Consider the following 19571-nt stretch of genomic DNA (forward strand, 5'->3'; position numbering starts at 1 on the left):
TAATAGGGCTTTCTATACACAATCATGCAATCATTGACGATCCAATAATCATTTATTCTTCACTATAGAATTTGGACGATCCAAGACTCATTTATTCACTTTAGACTTTGGACGATCCAAGACTCATTTATTCAGTTTAGCCTTTGGACGATCCAAGACTCATTTATTCGCTTTAGACTTTGGACGATCCGAGACTCATTTATTCACTTTAGACTTTGGACGATCCGAGACTCATTTATTCACTTTAGACTTTGGACGATCCAAGACTCATTTATTCACTTTCGACTTCAGTCCCTGGTCTTCATTCTCATCATCTGAACAATCAACACTCCAGCTAAGACGGGCAGCAGGGGTTAACAGATGCCATGCGTCCCCAGTGAGTGGCAAACAGAAGTTCTTTACGTAGGTGTTGCTGTTGTTGTAAATAACTGAGGAGAGCGGGAGTTAAGGAAATTGTGTATCAAACTGTATCCCTTCTCTTTTTTACTTTTTTTTATAGGTTTGGTTTGATAACCTCCCAAAAGGTTCTGTAGTCTTAGGGAGGTCAGCCTAGTTAGCTTAGTAGTTAGCGCATCTGCCTTGTAAGCGCTAGGCCGCGGGTTCGATTCCCGCCCGGGGCGGATTTTATCCTGATGGGATAATGTTCGTTCTCGGGTGACCATGGATATGGTGATACGAGGAAATTGGAGACTAAAGGAGAGGTTCAAGGAAACTTGAGATCACCAGGATGACTAAAAGCAACGCTATAGGAAATGTACAAGATGTCAATAATAACGGGACATGACGCCAGAAACAAAACATGGTGTACGTAGGAGGCATACAGCCATACAGGATGTGTTGCAAGACAGGGATACATTGACGCGCAACATTTTCTTATGCAGGGTTAAGTCTAGTAACCATCAGCAACATTTGTTTGGCAACAGTTGCGCAAATGTTGAGAAACAAATATTTCGTGCTGGACTGTTTGTTGCAAAACATTTCTGGATTGTTGAGAAACAAATTTTCTAGAGAAAATGTTGCTGGTGGGTACTAGGCATTAGACAAATCTAGGCGCAACATGGCTTCAGAGATCCATTGGAAAATGTTGCATTCAATGTGCTAACGCCATTGATAGCACATTGATACCGCCGCCGGATTTATTTTTATTACTTGTTAGCTTGTTACTACTTCGAGAACCTGGTTCGAGAAATCCTCAGAATAACCATTCAGAGCTGCCCAGGACAAACAAGATATAGGAGTCATGATCGCCAACGTTCTCTAGGACCTAGGACACGGCACTACAAGAAGAAGGAACAGGGAACATGGCAGAAGACCGAGAGGAAGGAGGAGACTTTCATGATTGGGAGATCTTAGATCCTGATTCGAGAAATCCTCAGAATAACTATTCACAGCTGCCCAGGACAAACAAGAAATAGGAGTCATGACCGCCAACGTTCTCTAGGACACGGCACTACAAGAAGAAGAAGAAGTTACTTGAAATACCGCACGCAGCGATAATACGTTGAATTCTACAGTTCCTGATGAATCACTGATGTTATGCAACGTTGCACGTAGTGGGTATTTGAAGGGGTGCCCATCTGAGCAATGGCGGGCTGCTGGCTTTTCCCAGCCCACTCAGACTGGGTGAGGTTAATGGAGGGTAAACCGCACGTCAAAAAAAAAAAAAAAACAGTAACGATTGGACAGGGCATAGTGGAAAAAGGTTTGGAATTTTTCATCTAGTTTTTCTGCTTGTAATTTGTTGTATGTATATTATACGTACATACACAAAAAGTCCACTCTGTGGCTTAGATGTAGGGGCAAAACAATGGGTTAAGCTTATGCGAATCTACTATACATTTTCTCACACAAATGAGCTCAGATCTCGAAATTTGTCGCGACGACGAACTCAAAGCGAGAAAGTTTTAGATAACACTTCAGTCGATCATTTAAGATCGGTTTTAGCGTCACCCATGTTAAGCTACGCCGAGAAAGGCCAATAAATGGATGGGTGACTTAAACATTATATTGGGAATAAAGGGAGAACGGGCTCTAGCCTTGATTTTAAATCATTACATGAAAGTAAAATCAAATCAAGAATGATAATAAACTGAATATTAAACAAATTAGGTAGGTACAAAGGTATTCTTTAACCACGATCGAATAAACTACGGGCTAAAAAATTCCCGGAGGGACGGGCCCAGCTTGTTGTAACTATGTATTCAACCATGAACGGTGGGTTAAGGCCCGTTCCCTCTTGTCGTTCGGAAAAAAATCGTGTCGTCTGTAGTGGGAACAACCATTTATATTACGTTAAATACAGGACATTCGAAAAAAAATCGGATGAAACTCAAGTGGGAACGGGCTTTAAATCAACATCACTCGCTGTGAGTACAACTAAAGAATTGATTTGTAAAGAGTTGGTACAAGGGAAATAGAAAGGCGGATTCGGGTTAAGAAAAACAACCCTAATAGATCATCTTGATGAGATCATGGATTGTGTGGAAGGACGAAATTGAAAATATGAGTCAATGAAGAAATTGAAAACACGAGTCAAGGAAGAATTGAGAACACCCAGAAGTGATGTGAGAGGCTGAGAATGTAAACAATCAAAATAATGTATTGAGAATTTATTGATTTTCTCAATAACAAATGTGTTACAATCAGTAATCCTTTAATTACTTAACGCGGTTCAAAGAAAGTAAAATGAGCAGAAAATTTCATTTTATACAAGACACCTCGAAGACTTTGGAAATTTTGTGATCTAGCCATTAAGAATCTGAAATCTGGATAGACGAATTTGTAAAGATGTGTCCACACATGGTCGACCGGCCGTTGATGTCGACTGAACCGTCCAAACTGCCTCGACGACATAGATTCATCTCGTCGATCGACGGCCGCTCGACTCTGTGTGGACACGCCTACACGGACAGACTGAACCACTTCCCATCGAATGGACTTGTAGTATATATGTATAGACTATAGACCTTGAAAATTTGATCACATAATAATAGAGCTCTGAGGGTTAGGTGATAGAGAATGACTCCAGCATTATCCTCGCCTAGTGGACAAATTTCACTCGCAAGTCCAATATTATTAATCGTCAGAAGTATCAACCATTCAGTGGAAATGAAAGGTCCCTGCACATCAGAAATACTGTGAGAAAACTACAGTTTCTTAAAAAGTTGAGAAATAGGAACTATGACATCACTAGAAAATAGGATAACAATATTAGTATCGTGTGGATTTTCTAGGGGAGACTTCAGCCTTTTGGACCCTGATTGATTCTCAAATAATTTTGAGTTGTGCTTTATGTCAGCTTGAAAAGGACAAGCCCTTGTGCTATCTATCAGTATTGTAGAGTATTAGCTTTTTTTTAAGTGTTCCACCGCCGTTTTTATATCGTAGCAATGAAACAAATGCTATGTGGGTACAGATAAATGTCGTAGTATGCCTCTCATCAGATGGGCCTGTTTATGCTTGGAAATCAAGATTTTAATAAGAAAGCCTAGTTAGTTTGGTGGGTAGAGCGTCTACCTTGTAAACGCTAGTTCGCGAGTTCAATTCCCGCCCGGGGCGGATTTCACCCTAAAACAAATAAGGTCTGTTCTCTGAACGACTGTTTTTCTAATATCCTCTCTTTCTTCGATAGAAGGAAGATGTTTCAGGACGAACAGACCGTAGCAGTAACAGTTCCCTCGATCAAACCCCTTCCAATTGAAAAAAAAGTGTTTTTGTACGACAACCCCTGGTAGGCTGACGAGGGGCGATGTTTAGATGGCAAGTGTCATTGCAAAACGTTTCATTGTTATCAAATCATCATAGATAAGAAACTGTAACTATTCCAAACATCCGTATATTGTTCCCCAAAGAGAACTTTGTGTAAACAAAAACCCACGAGTGGTAAACTCCGACCCTGGAATGTAAACAAGCTAAAAGTATGTGTGTGATACGTTTGTGCTGCGAACCGCCAAGAGAGCGGAGGTGGAAGTAGAGAAGAAGGAGAGAGAGAGAGGGGTTTCGTGTTTGTTTGTTGGAAGGAAAGACATTTTCCCGTGCTCGAGGTTGGAAATTTGAAATAAAAAATATGACAACAGAAGGAGAGAGAGGGGTTTCGTGTTTGTTTGTTGGAAGGAAAGACATTTTCCCGTGCTCGAGGTTGGAAATTTGAAATAAAAAATATGACAAATTTATTCTGGGAGTTCAAAGAGTTGTGACGTCAGATTTTACGTAAAAATGCGCAGAACCGCTTACGCACAAACAAACTAAGCGGGAGTCATGAATTATGACGTCATCGCCTACAGGCGCGTATGCCGTGACGTCAAACTTCACGATTTACCGGTATTTTTTAAATCGATTTCTCTCGGTATTTAGAAGTCGTAGAAGAAAAAGAAAAATTCTGTTGGTCCTCATTTTTCCTGCTCTATGGGTTTGAAACATCACCCAAGTAAGCGCAACTGATCTATTGATCTTTAACCTTGGCGTTTGAATTGAACGACCAGAATTTCCTCTAACGTGGCGGGCACGGGACAATATATGACCATGGATATGGTGATGTGAGGAAATTGGAGACTAAAGGAGAGGTTCAAGGAAACTTGAGATCACCAGGATGACTAAAGCAACGCTATAGGAAATGTACAAGATGTCAATAATAACGGGACATGACGCCAGAAACAAAACATGGTGTACGTAGGAGGCATACAGTCATACAGGATGTGTTGCAAGACAGAGATACATTGACGCGCAACATTTTCTTATGCAGGGTTAAGTCTAGTAACCATCAGCAACATTTGTTTGGCAACGGTTGCGCAAATGTTGAGAAACAAATATTTCGTGCTGGACTGTTTGTTGCAAAACATTTCTGGATTGTTGAGAAACAATTTTTCTAGAGAAAATGTTGCTGGTGGGTGCTAGGCATTAGACAAAACTGGGCGCAACATTGCTTTAGAGATCAAAAAAAAAAAAAAAATCTGGTGTGAACATCACACGACTTTCCTTATCCTATTGAATGATGCTTATTTGAGTGTTCTTTTACCCTAACGCAATTTATTGGAAAGCCACCTGCGCTGTGAGGAGAACAGTCAGCTCAAAATCCAAAGATATTCTAATGGGTGAGACCACGTGTCGAAGATGATCAATAAAAGATTTTTCATCCGTTTTTATTTAGGTAATTGATTTTCTTTTTCTATTAATTTATTTCCTAAAATTATCACGAAGTTGATCGACTGTGGACGCAGCCCATAAAAACATAGAACTACAATTTATTGGAAAGCCACCTGCGCTGTGAGGAGAACAGTCAGCTCAAAATCCAAAGATATTCTAATGGGTGGGACCACGTGTCGAAGATGATCAATAAAAGATTTTTCATCCGTTTTTATTTAATTGATTTTCTTTTTCTATTAATTTATTTCCTAAAATTATCACGAAGTTGATCGACTGTGGACGCAGCCCATAAAAACATAGAACTATCTAGACTCCGAATAGGTACTATTTATTGAGATATTTTAGAAAAATGGAAGGAAGAATTAAATAAAAGATTACCAATGCCCCAATAGGAGATGCTTCTGTACATTTTAATGTACCTCGCACGTACCATTCTTGGCACGGCTGTTCCAATCCATGATGTTGTTTGAATATAAATGAGAAGCCAAGACACCACGCCAGTAAAGGCACTTTTTTTAGGCTTTGAAAAATTCCCTGACTTTTTTGGATTTTTGTCAATTTTTGAGAAATTCCCTTCTTGGCACGGCTGTTCCAATCCATGATGTTGTTTGAATATAAATGAGAAGCCAAGACACCACGCCAGTAAAGGCATTTCTCGCACGTACCATTCTTGGCACGGCTGTTCCAATCCATGATGTTGTTTGAATATAAATGAGAAGCCAAGACACCACGCCAGTAAAGGCATTTCTACCTATCTCTGTATGTTGTTCAACAATATCGGTATTGCCTGAATACTGTATTAGTTATATCCACACCTGCATATCTAGGAGGACGAGGGATATAAATGTAGGTACAAATTTCGGGACGATAAGACCTAAGCAGTTACAGTTCCGTCTGTCAAACCTCTTAAAATAAAAAAAGAAAAGTCTTAGGGAGTTTCTATACCTGTTTTTTTGTACCTATACTTACGTTATTGTCGAAAATGAAGTAAATTATTTCAATCAATCAATAAAGGGAACTGCACCTACATAGGTTAATATTTACAAACCTGACTTTTCCAGTCTCCGTGAAATTCCCTGACAATTCCCGGTTTTCCAGTCTGTGCCTAGTATTCATACCTGCTTGTGGTGTCTCCTTTAGCAGAACTCCTGGAAACAACAGAAAATGGGAATTTTGTCAGCAAGAAGTGTAGGTACAATGGTACGTATTCCTTCCAACATAAATACAGGTAGGTACATATTTTGTAGGTGGGTTGTGTACCATACGAATTTACGGGAGCCATTGATGGTACCAATTTTTGTATAATACAATCGAATGAATGGAGAAGAGTTAAAATAAAATAAAATAAAAAAAAAAAAATGTCGGCCTTAGTAGTGACCCTATAATTGAGGCAGACATTTATTTTGCTTAAAATTAATACATCTTGAGTGTTACGCGCATTGCATACCTAACGTATTAGCAGGCGTTTATACAAATTAATTTCTCTTTTGTTTGTTTCTTGCACTTACGTTATTGTCGAAAATGAAGTAAATTATTTCAATCAATCAATAAAGGGAACTGCACCTACATAGGTTAATATTTACAAAGGTCTTATCACCCCGAAATCGAAAAGAGGACAAGATAGGAGAAAGACAGCTATTTTGAGAATGAAGATACAAGGCAGACACACTATCTTTTGGGGCTGTTCGCCCCTACACCTAAGCCTCAGGGGGGGTTTTTTATGTGAGTTAAGTTCCAAGCTAACTAAGATGGCTTTCTGCAATACAATGTGTATTGCATTATAAAGGATACAGCCATAGACAAGGTTCTTGGGTTTGTCCGCAACATGGGAAGAATCACACAGCTTTATTTTCAACAGGTTTTCGTAGACTTTCAACAAGTTCCTGTAAAAAATTTAAAAAAAAAAGAACAAGAAATAATCTGGTGGATTACACTCTCTTTGCAGGATTGCAGTGTTGGAGATTTAAAGATCAAACTTTTTGATGTAGGTAACATTCAAAACATCATAACCCAGGGGGGAATAAAATAAATTTAGGTTTTCTTTACATTTATTAACCAAAAAGTTAAGAGAGTTGTATTGCCTTGAAGTAATATCAAACTTTTAATGGTATCCAACTCTTGATTAGGGAGGTATTAAAGTAGAGAGATATCAATACATATTTAAAATACTTAGGTACTCGAGAATTTCAAACTTACGACAGTAACTGAAGTTTCCTCCTATCTCTTGACCCAGGTCTTCTCTGAGATTTCAATTTGGAAAGCTCCTGCTGTCTGTTCACAACTTGGGTGCCAAGGTACTTCAAATCTAATTTTAATTCTTCCTGTGAGGAAATCAGTTGAAAATAATTTTAAAAATAAAACACCAAGACACCTGTTTTTCTTGTCTTTTGAGGAAATATCTTTGTTCCTGACAGGAAGTCAGGACTTTTCAGACCTAACTTTGTGGACCAAACCAGTCATAGGATTCAAAATGAGAATCAACTCTTTGTGACAAAACATATCAAAGGCCTTTAAAAATTTAGTATTTGATAAAAGTTTTAGTTGACAACCAACAATCAGGGCTGAAGTTATGGCTAGTTATTGAACAATGAAAGAGGCTTTTAATGGTTTGCATGATAGTCCTAGAAATTCCTAGCTCAAGTTGTATCTTTACTAACCTGACTGTTTTCAAGCTGTTGTAATTGTTTCTCTGCAGCATCTAGTTCACAAGTACCATCATTGACCAACTGTTTGAGCCTTTCACAAAACGTTTTGCAATGACACTTGCCATCCAAACGTCTCCCCTCGTCAGCCTACCAGGGGTTGTCGCACAGGAACGCCATTTTATTTTTTTTAGCTTGTCGAATTTCCGAGGGGTTTTATAGAGGGAACTGTAACTGCTAAGGTACTTTCGTCACGAAAGATAGAAGGAAGAGAGGATAGGAGAAAAACAGTAGTTTTGAGAATAGACCTTATCTGTTTTAGGATAAAATCCGCCCTAGGTACCTCAATTGAACTCGCGACCTAGCGCTTACAACGCACACACGCTACCCACCAAGCTTAATCAGGCTGGCTTACTAAATTCTCAATCAGTAAACAGAATTAGGTATATCAATAGAGAGCTGCTCTACAACACTGATAGCAAAAGCATAATGAGATATCTTGTCCTAGTCCTAAGCCTTTCCAAGTTGACAGTCTAAAATCCAAATAAAGCACAACTCTAAATTATTTGAGAATTAATCCGAGTCCAAAAGGCTGAAGTCTCCCCTAGAAAATCCTCACCATAGTTATTATCATTTATCCTATTTTCTAGTGATGTCATAGTTCCTATTTCTCAACTTTTTAAGAAACCGTAGTTTTCTCACAGAATTTCTGATGTCCAGGGACCTTTCATTTCCACTGAATGGTTTATACTTCTGACGATTAATAATATTGGACTTGCGAGTGAAATTTGTCCACTAGGCGAGGATAATGTTGGAGTCATTCTCTATCACCTAACCCTCAGAGCTCTATTATTATGTAATCAAATTTTCAAGGTGTATAGTCTATACTACAAGTCCATTCGATGGGAAGTGGTTCAGTCTGTCCGTGTAGGCGTGTCCACACAGAGTCGATCGATCGACGAGATGAATCTATGTTGTCGAGGCAGTTTGGACGGTTCAGTCGACATCAACGGCCGGTCGACCATGTGTGGACACATCTTTACAAATTCGTCTAGATCCAGATTTCCGATTCTTTATGGCTAGATCACAAAATTTCCAAAGTCTTCGAGGTGTTTCTCTTCTATAAAATCAAATTTTCTGCCCATTTTACTTTCTTTGAACGACGTTAAGTAATTAAAGGATTACTGATTGTAACACATTTATTATTGAGAAAATCAATAAATTCTCAATACATTATTTTGATTGTTTACATTCTCAGCCTCACATCATTTCTGGGTGTTCTCAATTCTTCCTTGACTCGTGTTTTCAATTTCTTCATTGACTCATATTTTCAATTTCGTCCTTCCACACAATCCATTATCAAACAAAAATGTCCCCGCAACTCCCAAAGAAGTCACGAACTCACAAACTCCTAAAAATCAAAGAAAATTGACCAAGCCTGTACCTCAAAAAATTGTGAAGAAAAGAGAAAATCAAGTTGTAACTACAGTGTCGAAAACCAACTTCAAATCTAGCTCTTCAAACTCCTCTAGCAGTGTTACAGAAAAGAAGATTTCCACCACTGACGACAATCTTAAATCTACAGGAACTGTATCCATGAAATCGAATGCCAACCATGAAACCTCTTCAAATTATGAAAACAGCAGTCGTACTGATACGAAATCAACCAACGGCGAATCAAAGAAGCAAGAATCTATGGAACAAAGTAATGGTGCGAGTGCAAGTCTGGAAAAAGAAATAATTAACAATGAAAACGACATTCCTACTTCAACACCACCTGCTTCAGAATTCACAGTTCTAGACTATGAAGATTACAACAAAGCCGAAAACAAAACTGAAACAGAAGTGGCAAATGATGAGGCCACAGCTGTAGAGAACTCTGATGACCAGGATTCAACTGCACCAAAAGGTATTAGCCCAGTGTTATCCATGCTGAGCACTGATCCATCTGAAATGGTTGCTGCCAGCAGTAAATCGAGTAGTGTGGAAGCAAGTTTAGAAGATGGTGTTGAATCCGTCAACGACCCAGTTATGAGATATTCCACTGACTCCATCAAACCAAAATGTCCGGATGTTATCAGCAATTTGACAAAACATTTTAACAAGCTGAAGAAACAGTTCCACTACTTGAGCAAAGATTTCAACAGTATCTATAACTCTACTTGTCTTGAGAAGAATTGTTGTGCATCTCTAGGAAAGCTACAATCTCTCAATAAAACTGTCACGGTGAACACAACCGAAACCAAAGATAATTCCCGGATTGATGTGGTGCCTTACGAGCAGACTCGCTTGAACTTGAAGAAAAAGAAACTGCTCAAATCAATTTCATTGGATGACGTCATCATGGAGATAACTACCACGCAGCCAGAGACTACTACTATGGAGGATTACACAGAGTCCACTACTGTAGAATCAACCACTGCCCAAGATCAGACAGAGTCCACAACTGTCACCACTGAACCACCCACCACTACAGAGATAGTCACACTTCTGAATGATCCTGAACCAACCACTGAAGCCATGTCCAATGAACTATTCGATTTCAACTTTAAAACTTCCAAATCAAAGTATCCCTCAACCACGGCTTCACCTTTCAAGAGTTCAATTTCATATAGCATTCCAGAATCAAAGCCAAACCTGAGGATGATTTGTAACACAGAAAATTAGATAGAGTAACATAAAAGACATCTTCAATACACCTTCACGAGAGGATTTTGTATAAAACAGGTAATACACCTACCGGTTTCAAATTTATGAAAATTGAATTTTACAATTTCACCATTATTTTTTAAGGCGAAAATTGTCAGGTAGAGAAGTAAAAAATCAAACTATCAACTTGCGTACGTTTTAAGAAATAAGAAATCGGTAGGAAAGCAATAATATTCGTCCTAAAAAAGTGAACTTTCAACTAGACAACTTGGAAATATTTAAACAAAACACTCTCTGATAAACAAACTGATAACAGTACCTACTCACCTCAGAGAAGTCCTCGCCTTGTGATTGTCCCAGTGCTAAGTTGTTGACTGACGTATTCAACGCTGACTCGAGTGAACAATTCAGCGGAATCAGCAATTCTCCATTATGTAGGTTAATTCTATTGAACTCGATTTTATGTAGAACCGAAAAAGTAACACATATTGCACACTCTTGGTCGCACAGTGTGAGAGAAAAACACTGCGACATGATTTGAGAAACACGCGAATTACCCTACGGCTAAGCGGTTCGACTGGTAACTGGAAGAACGCGAGATCAAATCCACACCAAGGCATGGGATTTTAAGTAAATGAGAAGTCGACCGTATCGGTATTAATATACAGACCTCAATATTGAATTTTTCAAGGGTAAAGCCAGCTACTCACTATCAGGTAGACGTGACAGGAACGGCTGAAAAGTTCCGTCTGTCAGGTCTACCTGATGAGCACACACTATCAGGCGACCTGACAGGCGGACCTGATAGGGAGTGGCTGGCTCTAGGTTCTAAAGGAAGGTGGTAGTCACTATCCTCATATCCTAAGCCACATCCTGCAGACCAAAAGTTAACTTTTGGGTTGAACCAATATAAATTCTAAAATAAAGGATATGGAGCTTTTTTAGCTGAATTTGGTATATAGTTCACAAATGTGACAAGTATGCGACATGAAACTTGGTTGAGATAGGTGCTGCGGTTGGCGGTATTTTGACCACTTTTTGGCGGTTTTCTACCGTTTTTTTGGCGGTTTTCAGCTATAGCGACAAAACGGTTTGATATTGTGAAAGTTAGGGCAAAAGAACACTCAAATAAGCATCATTCAATAGGATAAGGAAAGCCGTGTGATGTTCACACCAGATTTTTATTTTAAGAATAGAAGAATAGTTTATCCAATGAGACTAAAAAATTCCTTTCCCTTGCTAGTTATTTTTAGGATCTGAAACGAGGAATAAGGCGCTTTCTTGTCATTTTTTGATAGTAAACGTGAAAACCTATAGTTCGTGCAGATCAATGTGACAGCAATAGAGTCATCAACCCTAAATGAAGGAACCAATCAGATTGCAGGAAATCCTTACATTGTTGCCATTTAGGTAAAGGTCTATTTTTGATAAACTCTCTCTTTTAAAATGCAGAGGTAGCTCTAAGTTCAGAGGTTGGATTCCAGAACAGGTAAGGTGTATTTCGGTATTTAGAAGTCGTAGAAGAAAAAGAAAAATTCCGTTGGTCCTCATTTTTCCTGCTCTATGGCTTTGAAACATCTACATTTTTAACCAAAAAGTTAAGATAGTTGTATTGCCTTGAAGTAATATCAAACTTTTAATGGTATCCAACTCTCGATTAGGGAGGTATTAAAGTAGAGAGATATCAATACGTATTTAAAATACTTAGGTACTCGAGAATTTCAAACTTACGACAGTAACTGAAGTTTCCTCTTATCTCTTGACCCAGGTCTTCTCTGAGATTTCAATTTGGAAAGCTCCTGCTGTCTGTTTACAACTTGGGTGCCAAGGTACTTCAAATCTAATTTTAATTCTTCCTGTAAGGAAATCAGTTGAAAATAATTTTAAAAATAAAACACCAAGACACCTGTTTTTTCTTCTTTGTCTTTTTGACATGAAGTCAGGACTTTCAGACTAAATTTGTGGACCAAACCAGTCATAACATTCAAAATGAGAATCAACTCTTTGTGACAAAACATATCAAAGGCCTTTAAAAATTTAGTATTAGAGGAAATCAGTTGAAAATAATTTTAAAAATAAAACACCAAGACACCTGTTTTTTCTTGTCTTTTTGAGGAAATATCTTTGTTCCTGACAGGAAGTCAGGACTTTCAGACTAACTTTGTGGACCAAACCAGTCATAGGATTCAAAACTTTGTCTTTTTGACATGAAGTCAGGACTTTCAGACTAAATTTGTGGACCAAACCAGTCATAACATTCAAAATGAGAATCAACTCTTTGTGACAAAACATATCAAAGGCCTTTAAAAATTTAGTATTTAAGTACTTTGATAAAAGTTTTAGTTGACAACCAACAATCAGGGCTGAAGTTATGGCTAGTTATTGAGCAATGAAAGAGGCTTTTAATGGTTTGCATGATAGTCCTAGAAATTCCTAGATCAAGTTGTATCTTTACTTACCTGACTGTTTTCAAGCTGTTGTAATTGTTTCTCTGCAGCATCTAGTTCACAAGTACCATCATTGAAATACTTTGATAAAAGTTTTAGTTGACAACCAACAATCAGGGCTGAAGTTATGGCTAGTTATTGAACAATGAAAGAGGCTTTTAATGGTTTGCATGATAGTCCTAGACATTCCTAGCTCAAGTTGTATCTTTACTTACCTGACTGTTTTCAAGCTGTTGTAATTGTTTCTCTGCAGCATCTAGTTCACAAGTACCATCATTGACCAACTGTTTGAGCCTTTCACAATCTGCTTTCTCTGCCTCTAGCTTTTCTCTTTCAACTGTAAATGAAAACAGAGATCTCTCTGATTACTTAGGTAGTTACTTCTTTAAAGGGGGTTTGATAGAGGTACTTCTTTTAAGAGGGTTACTGTCCCAAAATCAAAGAGATGGCAGGATTAGAGCATGCATGTCAGCTGTTCCAAGAACAAAACATACCTCTTTTGAATAAATATCAAGAATCAAAACCACAAACTAGCACTTTCAAGGCAGATGCACTACAGCCTTTCACAATCTGCTTTCTCTGCCTCTAGCTTTTCTCTTTCAACTGTAAATGAAAACAGAGATCTCTCTGATTACTTAGGTAGTTACTTCTTTTAAGAGGGTTTGATAGAGGTACTTCTTTTAAGAGGGTTACTGTCCCAAAATCAAAGAGACGGCGTTGATTACTTAGGTAGTTACTTCTTTTAAGAGGGTTTGATAGAGGTACTTCTTTTAAGAGGGTTACTGTCCCAAAATCAAAGAGACGGCAGGATTAGAGCATGCATGCCAGCTGTTCCAAGAACAAAACATACCTCTTTTGAATAAATATCAAGAATCAAAACCACAAACTAGCACTTTCAAGGCAGATGCACTACTGTCCAAGGTAACAATTACTGTGATGAATTACGGTTTTAAACCCTGATCAATTGATAAGTAATTAGAGGATTATTTGGGGATAACTTTATCAATATTTTGAATAAAGGGAGGAAGACCTCAGTAGTTCATGATGCCCCATATTTAAGGTCAGGTCACCCATACAAACCAGACGTGATATGGTTTCAGTTGAATGATGTAAAAAGGACTGATTTGTTCAATGTACCTACCAACATATCTCTAGCTTCTCATTACATGAGCTAACAATTACTGTGATGAATTACGGTTTTAAACCCTGATCAATTGATAAGTAATTAGAGGATTATTTGGGGATAACTTGATCAATATTTTGAATAAAGGGAGGAAGACCTCAGTAGTTCATGATGCCCCATATTTAAGGTCAGGTCACCCATACAAATCAGACGTGATATGGTTTCAGTTGAATGATGTAAAAAGGACTGATTTGTTCAATGTACCTACCAACATATCTCTAGCTTCTCATTACATGATTATAATATATGTAGGTAACTAATATACTTACGTTCACAGTTAAAGTTGCCACCTAAATTACCGATAGACACATTTTGATTCTTTAATTCACTGAGTTGATTAAGTATATCTGATTCGGTGGATTTGAGCTTGACATGGTGTAAGTCCTTTAGAAATGCAAGATCATCTTCTAAAAGATAAGACTTTGACATGGAAAGAAGAATTTCAAGTTATAAGAAGAGATCATTGAGATCAAATATCAGTATTGAACATAAAAAAAGGGGAACCCTGTACGTGGGTATTGTATCTGGATCCTATTCTAAGTACATATGTACCTACTTTTCCTGAGATTCAAAATCCCAACAAATTTGAGTTGGGCAGCTGAATGGCAACCCCCTGGATAAAGTACTTTCCCCATAAAGTTGATATAAGTAACCAGGGCTATATTAACATCAATTTAACAATAATTCACACTCAGACGCTACGTAGTCTAACCCAGTGGGTGATGTCTAGATATGTACAACCACACTCGTACCTGGGGAGAAATGGGTGACCTCAGCTGCTTTTGTGAACATTATAGCGAAGCGGTGATCGCAGGACAACTAGAAAGCTATTTTAAAGTCTTCATTACTTACCATTATGCTATTTATCTATCCAAAGGTAGATTTCAAAAAAGTTCAGAACATAATCGCTGAGATCCAAAAAGTTCAGGAAGATTTTTTTTATCAAAACAAAAGTTTGAGGTTAGTTTTTCGTTTCACGTTTCATTTCGTACGTTCCCGTTTTCTAAAATATAAAATATCCCTCGAGGAAAAAATCCCTCGCCTTCAAAGTGGGCCAGTTGCAATGGGGCTCAACCAAATGACAATTTTTTTCGAGATAGAGTCCTATTCCGATGTAAAAGTACCCAAAAAGTGCATTGGCGCACTCATTAACCTTTTGCATACACTTTTTTGTAAATTATAAAACTTGGATTGTTCTTTGGTGAAGATGATTTCTCATAACACTATTTTTTCTTCTAAAGGCTTTTCTTTTTCAATCTTCTTTTGCTGATTTTTAATTTTTTAACCTTTTCCTTTTTCTAAATTATTTTTCTTCAACTTCAAGTTTCGGCTGTTTCGGTTAGTAAAATATTTCAAATTTTCAAATTCAAAATTTTGAGATGTTGCCAGATTTAACTGTAAACAGGATATCGGATTACGACAAGTACCGATCTCCATCCGATCGTGAACAAAATTAGGCTTCACATTTTTGTACTCTTCCCATTGTTATCCACTACCCTTCACATCCTTGAAAAAACAACGTAACATTTGGCAACTGTGTATTTTTTGGCGGGTATTTAAGTTTTTTAAAAACTAAAAAAAACACCCCAGAAAAGTTTGAACTTTTGAAATTCCATTAAAAAATCAACTTTTGTGGACTAGAAAGGCTGTAAGATTCATAAGATCATAAGTTACTTACCTTCTAGCCTCAATCAAGCCATCTCTGTACTTTCGAAGACAATCAACAAGAAATGTACAATGTTCCTAAGTAGTTCTGTAGTGATCCTTATCAGTTATCACTTGGTTAGTAAGAGTGGCCTTTTGTGAAAGGTGTTACCTAAGTTGAAATGAACTTTTATTAATGGGTAAGTGTTAGAAACAAAGTATACTAACATACCTATATCCCACCCCTACAGCATCCATAGTGGTGGGGCCTTGTGTAGCTTAGGTACTAAAACCATCTACCCATAATGTGATGAGTCTAACCCCTCTCAATAATCCACTTTGATCCATTGGGGGCCCCTTAGATTGACAAATCCTAGCAAGGGGGGGGGGGGGTGGGGGCCACTTTGATCCATTGGGGGCCCCCTAGATTGACAAATCCTAGCGGGGGGGGGGCTGGAGTAGACAAGTCATGGTATAAAATAAATTGAAGTGTAATAATCTGAAAACAATAAATATTTGTTGTTTGAGACAAGTTGGAAATTTCTCTTATTTCTGATCTAAATGCTTTCCCTTTTTACAGACCCAGTGAATCTTTGGCTAGAATTCCTGGAAGTGGCTATCCACAACATTTTATATCACAAACATCTATATCCCAAGAAAATATTTGACCTCAAGAAGAAGTACAATGTTCCCATTCATGTAAGCAATCTATCTATAAAGGGCAGCCGCTTGTACTCAGGTCAGCGGTTCAGGATGAGCCAATTAAACATGGCTAGAGACCATCCCCCAGTGTATGACAGATACAAAAAGATGTCTTTTCTTTACTCTGCCAATGCCATTCAGCAACAACAACAACAGGCCAGCTGGATGTGTGTGGAGTTAAAAGATCCAGACCTAGGTCATAAGCTATTTCCACCACACACATTGAGCATGAGTGGAAGTGAGGGGGGAGAAACAGGCAAGGGAGACCAAAGAAAATGTGGAAAGATTGTGTGAATCTTTTCTTTGGTACCCCCCACCCCCCCTCTTAATTACCAATTGCACTGATAATAATAGTGCTTATTTATACTGTTCGCATAGGACTGAAAAGTACCTTTACTCCAGCAGTAGGCTACTACTATTATTGTGGTCAAATTCTCCAATTATATTGAGGATAAAATTCCATACCTCAGCTGGGATTGAACCCATGCCATTTGTACAAGGAAAAAAAAAAAATAATTTCCTTCTTTTTTTCAGCATTGAAACATCTAATGATCCTTTCCTGGTGAGAATGGAAAATGCAATGCAAGCATTCTTAGTGAAAACATCACTTACCAATTCTGAAATGCCACCTTTACCAGAGAACTCACAGTTTGAACTAGTTTTAAAAATTCCCCCCCCTCGATAATATGTACAAGGGAAGAAAAATTAATTTCCTTCTTTTTTTCAGCATTGAAACATCTAATGATCCTTTCCTGGTGAGAATGGAAAATACAATGCAAGCATTCTTAGTGAAAACATCACTTACCAATTCTGAAATGCCACCTTTACCAGAGAACTCACAGTTTGAACTAGTTTTAAAATTGAAGGACTGTCACTTTGTATCCAATGTTGAAGATGACCAGACTTTTCAGGTAATCTAGAATACTGAACATATAACCCATTTAGCTGATCAGTTGGACTTTGGTACCTAATTTTTCCCTCTAACATGAAAGCTGCATCTTGACAATCTACTTTGTACCAAACAAAATGTATTTAAAATTGTTTTTTTCTTTTTTTTTAGAGATTTCAATGGACTGGCCAGGAAGAAAGATTCACACCCAAAGATTCTCAGATAATTCCTTTAGAAAATGTTAATACGAACCCAATGTCCACATCAAACATTTAGCTGATCAGTTGGACTTTGGTACCTAGTTTTTCCCTCTAACATGAAAGCTGCATCTTGACAATCTACTTTGTACCAATCAAAATGTATTTTTTTTTTTTTTTTAGAGATTTCAATGGACTGGCCAGGAAGAAAGATTCACACCCAAAGATTCTCAGATAATTCCTTTAGAAAATGTTAATACAAGTTTTATGCAAGTGGAAATGTATGTGGAACATTATTCACCAAGTTGATCAAAATTTTTTGACCCATGGCAAATCTCCTTAATCTTCATTTTTCTCTTTTACTGCAGTCCAGACTCTGAAAATTTGGAGCAACCTCTGGCTGTAGTTAATGTATTTTATTTTAAATACAGGGTGTCCACCAATGTATGACCTACTCGAATTGTTGGAATTTTTGAAAGATAAAAAAACCCCGTATTTCTTTGATTTTTGCAAAGAATTTTTTTTTTTTTTTTGGCAATATTGAAATTTGCGAAACCTGTGCCTGTGTTCCTTAATCTTCATTTTTCTCTTTTACTGCAGTCCAGACTCTGAAAATTTGGAGCAACCTCTGGCTGTAGTTAAATGTATTTTATTTTAAATACAGGGTGTCCACCAATGTATGACCTACTCGAATTGCTCCAAATCTGTTGGAATTTTTGAAAGATAAAAAAACCCTGTATTTCTTTGATTTTTGCAAAGAATTTTTTGGCAATATTGAAATTTGCGAAACCTGTGCCTGTGTGCAAAACAAATTTTGAGAACTTTTTTTCGAATTTCAATATTGCCAAAAAATTCTTTGCAAAAATCAAAGACATATGGGTTTTTTTTATTTTTTGGAAATTCCAACAGATTTGGAGCAATTTGAGTGGGTTATGCATTGGTGGACACCCTGTATACTTGATTGTATGAACAAAAAGAATAAATAATCAACATACATTATATGGAAACAAACCAGTTTATTTCCTCAAAATATAAAAAATATACATAACAAGGATCTAACTTATTTCCGTACTGCTCCAGGTCCTCCAGGTCTTGCCATGTCCTGTAACATAAAAACAGATGATTGGGTTAGAGTTGAGAATTAGTACCTAGTTATTCTCTTTCTTCTTCTTCACCTTTTCCCATGTACAGACAGGGTCAGCTTTTTTCATTAGCCCTAACAAGGTGATGCACAGAATTACCTTTAGTACCTAGTTATTCTCTTTCTTCTTCTTCACCTTTTCCCATGTACAGACAGGGTCAGCTTTTTTCATTAGCCCTAACAAGGTGATTTCTTTGGGCTGACATTTCATTAAGGTTACAAATTTTAGGAGTGGATGCCATTTGCACTCAACCTTTGCTATTTATTTAGAAAGGGAAATTCAGGCTGGTATACTCCCTGTTGAAAGTCCCCCAGCCAGATATTGTACCTATTTATTAATCTAATTAAAATAAAAAAATTGTCTCCAATGCTATTTCACTCGCAATAATAAAATATTGAATTACATATTGACAAAATCAAGAGTAGTTCAAAATCTAATATATAAAAATGAATGTGTGTGTGTTTGTTCAAAATTTAAGCCTGGCCAAACTGCTCATCCTATGAAACTTGGTCAACTTATTGCTTGCACTCCCGTGAAGGTTATAGGCATATAGGCTATTTTCCAGTTTGTTTTTGTTAAGCTATGCTGAGCAAGACCACTAAATGGATGAGTGACATGAACAGCCATTCCTTAAGGATTTACTAGCAGAAATCCGGAGCAAAGCAACAGATTTTGGCTTGTTATATTTAAAACTATGTTGATTCAATTGAAATTTTGGTCACATTTTCAAACTTCAAACCCACAACTTTAGCCAGCCTAGTTAGCTTAGTTGGTAGTGCGTCTGCCTTGTAAGTGCTAGGCCACGGGTTCGATTCCTGCCCGAGGCGGATTTTATCCTGATGGGATATTTTTTTTATATATTTATTTATTTATTTCAATAACATAATGTTTGTTCTTTGAACAGCTGGCTTTCTCCTATCCTGTCTTCCTTCTC

General features: G+C 37.5%; 1 protein-coding gene across 1 annotated transcript; it reads right to left on the minus strand.

Annotated features, from left to right (window-relative positions):
• Window positions 1-3: 3 nt before the first annotated feature.
• On the minus strand, window positions 4-14492 carry LOC103506335. The gene is made up of 6 exons (XM_017442824.2): window positions 14333-14492; window positions 13152-13217; window positions 12893-12948; window positions 12165-12289; window positions 6934-7025; window positions 4-428 (listed from the first exon to the last, which is right to left on the minus strand). The coding sequence occupies exons 1-6, from the start codon at window positions 14490-14492 to the stop codon at window positions 268-270; spliced, it is 660 nt and encodes a 219-aa protein (XP_017298313.1). The 3' UTR covers window positions 4-267.
• Window positions 14493-19571: the final 5079 nt, after the last annotated feature.

Source organism: Diaphorina citri, unplaced genomic scaffold, assembly GCF_000475195.1.
Source record: "Diaphorina citri unplaced genomic scaffold, Diaci psyllid genome assembly version 1.1 scaffold228, whole genome shotgun sequence".
Classification (NCBI taxonomy): Eukaryota; Metazoa; Arthropoda; class Insecta; order Hemiptera; family Psyllidae; genus Diaphorina; species Diaphorina citri.

Excerpts from the sequence above, each read along its gene's own strand:
- LOC103506335 (XM_017442824.2), bottom strand. The coding sequence starts at position 14,492 with ATGTCAAAGTCTTATCTTTTAGAAGATGATCTTGCATTTCTAAAGGAC. Across the intron at positions 13,218-14,332 it reads TGGCAACTTTAACTGTGAAC|TTGAAAGAGAAAAGCTAGAG; the intron begins GTAAGTATATTA and ends TTTCATTTACAG. Across the intron at positions 12,290-12,892 it reads AACAGCTTGAAAACAGTCAG|GAAGAATTAAAATTAGATTT; the intron begins GTAAGTAAAGAT and ends ATTTCCTTACAG.